The sequence below is a fragment of the Danio aesculapii genome, chromosome 4 (assembly GCF_903798145.1).
Source record: "Danio aesculapii chromosome 4, fDanAes4.1, whole genome shotgun sequence".
In the NCBI taxonomy this organism is placed as follows: Eukaryota; Metazoa; Chordata; class Actinopteri; order Cypriniformes; family Danionidae; genus Danio; species Danio aesculapii.
Window position 1 is genome coordinate 4,156,867 of NC_079438.1, and position 10,000 is coordinate 4,166,866.

At 33.7% G+C, this 10,000-nt stretch overlaps 1 protein-coding gene across 1 annotated transcript in view; it reads right to left on the reverse strand.

The window, feature by feature from the left end:
- The window catches only part of LOC130221972 (copine-8), a 133,471-nt gene that overhangs the window by 63,680 nt on the left and 59,791 nt on the right, over positions 1–10,000 (reverse strand). The window contains exon 7 of the mRNA XM_056454568.1: positions 723–764. Coding sequence (XP_056310543.1) covers positions 723–764 — 42 coding nt within the window. The remainder of the gene's footprint in view (positions 1–722; positions 765–10,000) is intronic.

Here is a 10,000-nt window from a genome sequence, read left to right on the forward strand (position 1 = left end):
TTTGATAAATGGCGTCTAAAACGTGTGTTTGGGAAAGAAAACGCTAGCTAACTAGTGCCGTTTCCCTTAACTTAGCTGAAAATGAGCTCTGATATCTCTTTTTATTTTCACCGTTCATTCAGAACGGACCTTCGGGTCACTCGGAAGGCGGTGAAATGATAAATTTGTGTCACTTTTTCTTCGCTGATAAGATATACAGCAAGCTACACAACGTTCCAATGTAACTCCCAACGATACTTCCGGGTTTCTTCCCACCGCAGCCTCGATTTCGCTTTTAAAAATGGCAGCTGCGTGAAATCAGTCTATTGGATCTGATTTTCAGCATGTGTGGATTTAGTGATAACAAAACCAAAGATTCAGAAATGGAACATCGCATTAAATATTTGCGAAAAAAGAAGCATAGGCAATCATTCTGTTGCCTTATGAGTCTGTGGTTTGGGCATAAACATCTGTATTTGACATTATTTTGCACATATTTGGACTATTCGAATGAAAAAAGTACATTATTTGATATTTTTATCAGTTATTTGACATTTTTCCAGCTTGCAAACGCCAATATATTCAGTTAATGCTATATTACATGTCCAGTACACTTCAGTCATGTGCACCGATTAGTTTAATCATAAGAGCACTTGTTTGACTGAGTACACTACATTACACATTAATGATGTATACAGTGAGTGTCGAGAGTGTGTTTTGAGCTACGTGTCACAGTTCATTACCTGCCGTCACGATCCCAGTCATACACTTCAACCTTGATCGTTCTGTAAGAGGACAGAGAGAAAAACAGAGAATTGGTGTGTGATTGGAGTGTGTCGTGATTTCACAGCTTTTTCGTTGTAATCCCACACATCAGCAGCAAATGTATGATCCCATATGTAAACAGAGAGCATAATTTTACGGTGTATGTTAATATGTTGGTCATTATAATATTAAGGCAAAAGGTAAGACATTTAAAATAGTAGTTGTTAATGCTGTAGACTTCAGTATGAGTTTAGTACACTATGAAGCTAATCCTTTATATCAATTTATTTATTTATATATATATATATATATATATATATATATATATATATATATATATATATATATATATATATATATATATATATATAATAAGAATAAAATTTGATAGTATTATTTTATTTTATTTTATTGTTTTTATTATTATTATTATTATTATTATTATTAGTAGTAGTAGTAGTAGTAGTAGCAATTGTAATTTAATTTATATGATTTTATTTATTTTACTTTATTTATTTTTTATTTATTTGAATTATTATTTATTTTATTTTATATATATTTTTATTTTTTTTATTTTTATTATTTTTATTATTTTTTTATTTTATTTTAATTATTTAATTTTAATTATATTTTATTTATTTTGTATTTATTTTAATTATTTTATTTTAATTATTTTTTTATTTTGTTTAATTTAATTAAATTAATTTAATTTATTTTTAATTTGTTTAATTTATTTTAATTTAATTATTTTTTATTTTGTTTAATTTAATTTAATTTTACTTATTTTACTTATTTTTCAATTTAATTTAATTTAATTTTAATTAATTAATTTTTTATTTATTCTAATTATTTTATTTAAATTCTTTTTCATTTTATTTCATTTTATTACTGCATTAAGCTTATTCTACCTGTTTCATTGGTGATACTATTTATTCTGATCATGCCTAAACAGTAATAGTGCACCAGACACTTTGCAGTATCGTTAATGTGTTATTGCATTATGTCTCATTGTATTATATATCATTTGTTTGAATTAATTCCATAGCCTAACCATTAACCCCATTAAACAGTGCATTAGAAACCATCATTAATTAAGTGATATGCTTTCTAATGCAAGACACTTCATTAGACTAAAGCTGTGTTCAACTCTTAGTGGCAGATATTCTTTGTTTCCATGGTAATGCTCACTTCACCCAAAAAAGTCCAAGTGGCTTCATTTATGACAGAAAGATACTTTGCAGCACTAATTAACCTCTTTATTGTTTGTGAAGAGCGAAGAAAGAACATCAGGTACCACTCAGGAACTGTCTGAACACGCTGAAACCTTTATAAAATTATGACGTTTATGTGTGGTGATTTGTAAAAGGCATTAAAAGATCTTTTTTCTAATATGTCTTGAGATATTTTAAGTTTAATTATTTATACACTGTGAAAAACACTGGGAACACTGTGAAAAACACTGGGAACACTGGGAACACTGTGAAAAACACTGGGAACACTGGGAACACTGTGAAAATGCTGGGAACACTGTGAAAAACACTGGGAACACTGTGAACACTGTGAAAAATGCTGGGAACACTGTGAAAAACACTGGGAACACTGTGAAATACACTGGGAACACTGGGAAAAACACTGGGAACACTGTGAAATACACTGGGAACACTGGGAAAAACACTGGGAACACTGTGAAATACACTGGGAACACTGTGAAAAACACTGGGAACACTGTGAAATACACTGGGAACACTGTGAAAAACACTGGGAACACTGTGAAATACACTGGGAACACTGTGAAATACACTGGGAACACTGTGAAAAATGCTGGGAACACTGTGAAATACACTGGGAACACTGTGAAAAATGCTGGGAACACTGGGAAAAACACTGGGAACACTGTGAAAAACACTGGGAACACTGGGAACAATGGAACAATGGGAACACTGTGAAAAACACTGGGAACAATGGAACACTGGGAACACTGTGAAAAACACTGGGAACACTGGGAACACTGTGAAAAACACTGGGAACACTGTGAAAAATGCTGGGAACACTGTGAAAAATGCTGGGAACACTGGGAAAAACACTGGGAACACTGGGAAAAACGCTGGGAACACTGGGAAAAACACTGGGAACACTGGGAAAAACACTGGGAACACTGGGAAAAACACTGGGAACTCTGGAACACTGGGAACACTGGGAACACTGTGAAAAACACTGGGAACACTGTGAAAAATGCTGGGAACACTGGGAAAAACACTGGGAACACTGGGAAAAAACACTGGGAAAAATGCTGGGAACACTGGGAAAAACACTGGGAACACTGGGAAAAAACACTGGGAACACTGTGAACACTGTGAAAAATGCTGGGAACACTGTGAAAAACACTGGGAACACTGTGAAATACACTGGGAACACTGGGAAAAACACTGGGAACACTGTGAAATACACTGGGAACACTGGGAAAAACACTGGGAACACTGTGAAATACACTGGGAACACTGTGAAAAACACTGGGAACACTGTGAAATACACTGGGAACACTGTGAAAAACACTGGGAACACTGTGAAATACACTGGGAACACTGTGAAAAAACACTGGGAACACTGTGAAAAAATGCTGGGAACACTGTGAAATACACTGGGAACACTGTGAAAAATGCTGGGAACACTGGGAAGAACACTGGGAACACTGTGAAAAACACTGGGAACACTGGGAACAATGGGAACAATGGGAACACTGTGAAAAAACACTGGAACACTGGAACACTGGGACACTGTGAAAAACACTGGGAACACTGGGAACACTGTGAAAAACACTGGGAACACTGTGAAAAATGCTGGGAACACTGTGAAAAATGCTGGGAACACTGGGAAAAACACTGGGAACACTGGGAAAAACGCTGGGAACACTGGGAAAAACACTGGGAACACTGGGAAAACACTGGGAACTCTGGAACACTGGGAACACTGGGAACACTGTGAAAAACACTGGGAACACTGTGAAAAATGCTGGGAACACTGGGAAAAACACTGGGAACACTGGGAAAAAACACTGGGAAAAATGCTGGGAACACTGGGAAAAACACTGGGAACACTGGGAAAAAACACTGGGAAAAACGCTGGGAACACTGGGAAAAACACTGGGAACACTGGGAATACTGTAAAAAACACTGGGAACACTGTGAAAAATGCTGGGAACACTGGGAAAAACACTGGGAAAATGCTGGGAACACTGGGAAAAACACTGGGAACACTGGGAACACTGTGAAAAACACTGGGAACACTGGGAACACTGTGAAAAACACTGGGAACACTGGGAAAAACACTGGGAACACTGTGAAAAACGCTGGGAACACTGTGAAAAATGCTGGGAACACTGGGAAAAACACTGGGAACACTGTGAAAAATGCTGGGAACACTGGGAAAAACACTGGGAAAATGCTGGGAACACTGGGAAAAACACTGGGAACACTGAAAAACACTGGGAAAATGCTGGGAACACTGGGAAAAACACTGGGAACACTGTGAAAAACACTGGGAACACTGTGAAAAACACTGGGAACGTTGGGAACACTGTGAAATATGCTGGGAACACTGGGAAAATCACTGGGAACACTGTTAAATATGCTGGAAACACTGGAACACTGGAAACACTGTGAGAAACACGGGGAACACTGGAACACTGGAACTCTGGGAACACTGTGAAAAACACTGGGAACACTGGAACACTGGGAACACTGTGAAAAACACTGGGAACACTGGAAGACTGGGAACACTGGGAAAAACACTGGGAACACTGGGAAATATGCTGGGAACACTGGAACACTGGGAACACTGTGAGAAACACGGGGAACACTGGAACACTGGGAACACTGTGAAAAACACTGGGAACACTGGAACACTGGGAACACTGTGAAAAACACTGAGAACACTGGAACACTGGGAACACTGGAACTCTGGGAACACTGTGAAAAACACTGGGAACACTGGAACACAGGGAACACTGGGAACACTGTGAAAAACACTGGGAACACTGGAACACTGGGAACACTGTGAAAAACACTGGGAACACTGGAACACTGGGAACACTGGAACTCTGGGAACACTGTGAAAAACACTGGGAACACTGGAACACAGGGAACACTGGGAACACTGTGAAAAACACTGGGAACACTGGAACACTGGGAACACCGGAACACTGGGAACACTGGGAACACTGTGAAAAACACTGGGAACACTGGGAACACCGGAACACTGGGAACACTGTGAAAAACACTGGGAACACTGGAACACTGAGAACACTGGAACACTGGGAACACTGTGAAAAATTTTGGGTTCCCCACAACTCCTTCAAGTCATTTCAGCACAAATCCATTAAGCTAACCTAATCATTTTTACAAATTTAAATGGATTGAACATAAAACAATTAAGTTTTTCCCCCCAAAAAAACTCAAGAATTGTGTTGATTCAGCTCTACTTTAAATAAATAATTTGAGCAAGCAGCAAAAATCTATATTTTAGAGGTTTTTCACCTTTTATTAGGAGAGGATAGCAGAGGACAGAAAGGAAAGCATTGGGGGCAGAGTAAGGGGATTTGCGTAGGATTTCGAGCGGGGAATTGAACTCGGGTCGCCGTGAGCACCATGTTGCTATTAACCACTAGGCTATTGGCGACCAAAAATCTTTTTTTAAGTGTAGTAACCGATTTAAAACAGCCACATGATTGACCAAAGTGTCTAACAGCATCGTAAAATAATATAAAAATAGCAACATTAGCCTAACTAATATTAGCAGAAACAAAAAAACAAAACTAAAATCCTCATAGGCCAAAGAAAATATGTGAATATAAGAGGTTGATATAATACCATATATATATATATATATATATATATATATATATATATATATATACATATATATATATACAGCCGCAACCCAACAATGTGAAAAGAAAACACCCATACACTCTTTATATATATATATATAAACTGGAATGCATTTCCTAAAACCATTGTTAGCCAATTAAGTTACACTGTAAAAAATGCTGGGTACCACACAATTAATTCCTTCCAGCCACAACCCAACACTGGGAAAACACCCATACACTCTTGCATTTACACTCATCCACTACGGCCAATTTAGCTTATTCATTTCTTCAATTCGCATGTGTTTGGACTGTGAGGGAAAACTGAGCACCCAGAGGAAAGCCACGCCAACAAAGGGAGAACATGCAAACTCCACACAGAAACACCAACTGACCCAGCCGGGACTTGAACCAGTGACCCTATTGCTGTGAGGCGACAGTGCTAACCACTGAGCCACCGAATCGCCCACTTAATTGTTTTTATATTTTGATAGTGCAAAACGATAATGTAAAGTGAGTAACTTTAAAGAGTCTCTTATAAATTTTGTTCATGGGTGGAAACACAATGTGCTGTGATTTGGCGGGAAATTCTGCCATCGACTGAAAAACTGAGTTTATTTAACAAATGTAATCGTAATAAGACCACATTAAGACCCTGAATTAGTTTATTACACTTAATATTACAAATAAACCGTCTAATTTATGTTTTCTTTGTGTGTGTGGATTTGTGGACTGATGTCGAGTCATTTTTATTGTCGTAATTAACGTACCAAAACACGCACAGAGATTATAATGACCATTACAATATAATAATGAAATAATGACTGATGCGAAACTAAACTGTTCACAGTCTATTAAAATGAACAGAGAAAATATTTGCGAAATAGGCAATAATATTAAACGATTAGTGCTGGGAAAAGATTATTCGCAATTAATCACATCCAAAATAAAAGTGTTTTCGATTTGTCATCGATTTGTGTTGGAACGACATGACGGAATTCATTTCCATCGGCTTAGTTCCTTATTTATCAGGGGTCGCCGCAGCGGAATGAACCGCCAACTATTCCAGTATATATTTTACACAGCGGATGCCCTTCCAGCTGCAACCCAGTACTGGGAAACACCCATACACACTCATTCACACTCATACACTACGGCCAATTTAGTTCATCAATTTCCCTATAGCGCAAGAACATGCAAACTCCACACAGAAATGAACACTGACCCAGCCGAGGCTCAAACTAGCGACGTTCTTGCTGTGAAGCAACAGTGCTAACCACTGAGCCACCATGACAGAATTAAGTTAACTTATTTAAGTGGATTAAACATAGAACAATTAAGCCGTCCCCAAAGAAAACTCAAGAATTGTGTTGATTCGACTCAATTTAAATAAGTAGTTTGAACACTTTTTGAGTGTATAACACACACATATGTCAAAACAAGACTTTTATTTTGGATGCCAAGCACTAATAAATAACAAATAACAGATTTCACGAGCAGAGCTGCGTTTTAAATTGAACTTATAACCATAATTTCTCTAAAATAACTCTTTTCTTTCTTTTTTTTCTTTCAATATTTTATTATAAGTTTTTCACATTTTAAAGAACAAACCCCGGATCCCTCCCATGGCAGCATGTAAATAATAATACATGAACATTTGTGAAATGTAAATAAATATGCACATGTACATCCACAACTGTACAGATACTTATTCATATTCCTCCATGAGTAATCTATACCTGCACGTAAACATAATCCAGTCAAACATCTGCTTATGTACATAACATATACAGCATATATACATATGTGCATATTTACACCATTGATACAAATGACGAGAGAAGGAAAAAAAACAGAAAAAGGTTAATAAAATAAAAATAATAATAAAATAAAATAAAATAAAATAAATAAATAAATAAAATACATAAATATATAAATAAAAAAAATAAATAAACGAATAAATTAAATAAATAAATAAATAAATAAAAAAAAAATTAAAAAATAATAAATAAATTAATTAAATTAATTAATAAAATAAAATATATAAACACATAAATAAATAAATATATTTTTTTAAAATAAATAAAATAAATAAAATAAATAAATAAATAAATAAATAAAAAATATATATAAATAAACAAATAAATAAATAAATAAATAATTCTTTAAAATAATAAATAAATACATAAATTAAATTAAATTAAATGACATAAATAAATAAATATATAAATAAATAAATAAATAAATAAATAAATAAATAAATTGAAAAAATTATAAATTAAAAAATAAATAAATAAATAAATAAAATATATATATAAATAAATAAATAAATACATTTTTAAAATAATAAATAAATAAATAAATACATAAATTAAATTAAATTAAATTACATAAATAAATAAATAAATAAATATATAAATAAAATATATAAATAAACAAATAAATAAATAAATAAATTAAAAAAATAATAAATAAATAAATTTAAAAAATAATAAATTAAAAATAAATTAATAAATAAATAAAAAAATAATAAATAAATAAATAAATAAATTTAAAAAATAATAAATGAAAATAAATAAATAAATATATAAATAAAATATATAAATAAACAAATAAATAAATAAATAAATAAATTGAAAAAATAATAAATAAATAAATAAATAAATAAATTTTAAAAATAATAAATTAAAAATAAATAAATAAATAAATTAAATATATAAATAAACAAATAAATAAATAAATAAATATTTTTTTAAATAATAAATAAATAAATACATAAATTAAATTAAATTAAATTAAATTAAATTAAATTAAATTACATAAATAAAGAAATATATAAATAAAATATATAAATAAACAAATAAATAAATTAATTAATAAAAAAATTAATTAATTAATTAAAAAAATTATAAATTAAAAATAAATAAATAAATAAATAAATAAATAAATAAATAAATAAATAAATAAATAAATAAATAAATAAATAAATAATAATTGGGAAATGTTTTTTGGATATATGAATATCACTTATTTTTAATAGTTCATAAAATCTTCCACACCACTCAGTTTTCATTGGTCAGTCTGTAAACATTCAAAAAAGGGCTCCCAAATTTTAGAAAGTTTCTTTGGTTTGCCTGCAATCTCATATCTAATCTTTTCCATGTGTAATACATTACAAAACTCTGTAAGCCATGTCTCAAATTTAGGTGTACACTCTTTGTTCCACATCAACAATATTACCTTTTTGCCATAGTCATTCCATAATGAACTGTCTGGATTTGATCGAAACTACAGTTTTCAAAGGAAGGAGCCCAGCCTAATATTGCAATAAGAGGGTGAGGAGGAAAATCAATCTGAAGTACTTCAGAGTAAAAAGAGAACACCTCAGTCCAAAATATTTGGACAGAACTAAAATATGTGTGTACCTTCCATTTTCTTTTCAAGATGTTAAAATAAAAGTCACACACTAAGGTTAGAGGGTCGGCTTAAAGTGCGTCTTGACAGAAAATAATTACAAGTGCCGGCATGACAGGAGAGTGATGAGTTTGCAGAGTTCAAACAGAAGCCCTCTGTCAATTACGCAGAGCTTTGAACGCAACACATGCTAACAACAACCCAATCCCCGTGGCGTCCCTTAGCACCCGATTTCAGCGTTATCACCAGCGAGACACCCTGCGCTTCTTTATTAGAGCGTACGCGGCGGCTTATCTGCTGTCCCAGACTCCTGCGGACACCCGGCGCTCTGCCTCTTCATCTGTCGCTGCTTTCCCACATGTTCAATCAGAGATAAAGCCGTGGTATTGTGTGGGGAAGTGCGTGGTGCTGCCGATCGATGCTCATCAGTGAGAGCCGCTGCCGCGCGGAAGCCTCACGCTTTATCGCCACCCGGCAAGAGTGCTGGTTTGAGGATTCTGGGATACTTTGTGCTTTGGATTTGATTATTCAATGGGTTTGAGTGACGAACTCATGTCTAAGATATTATAAACTTCTTAATTCTGAACATAACATTCACTTAACATTTAGAGGCTCCCTCACAGGTGTATTTCCCCCAAAATTAATAACCTGTGAATATGTTTTTATGCTGTCCACACTTAAAAGTGTCCTGTAGTGTAATTATTTTACTTTCACTAAGAGATTAGGGTTAACCTGCACCACCTGATAAAAGTCTTGTGGTGGATCCCAGTTGTAAGAGCAGCAAATAATAACTCGACTTCTTGTTGATCATTTGGAAATGTGGCAGAAGGTGGATTTTTCCCATCTGTTGAACTGCATCCCAATCACAAATACTGCAGAAGACCTACTGGAACCAGCATGGACCCAAGATTCTCACAGAAATCAGTCAAGTTTGGTGAAGGAGAAATCATGGTTTGGAGTTCCATTTAGTATTGGGGT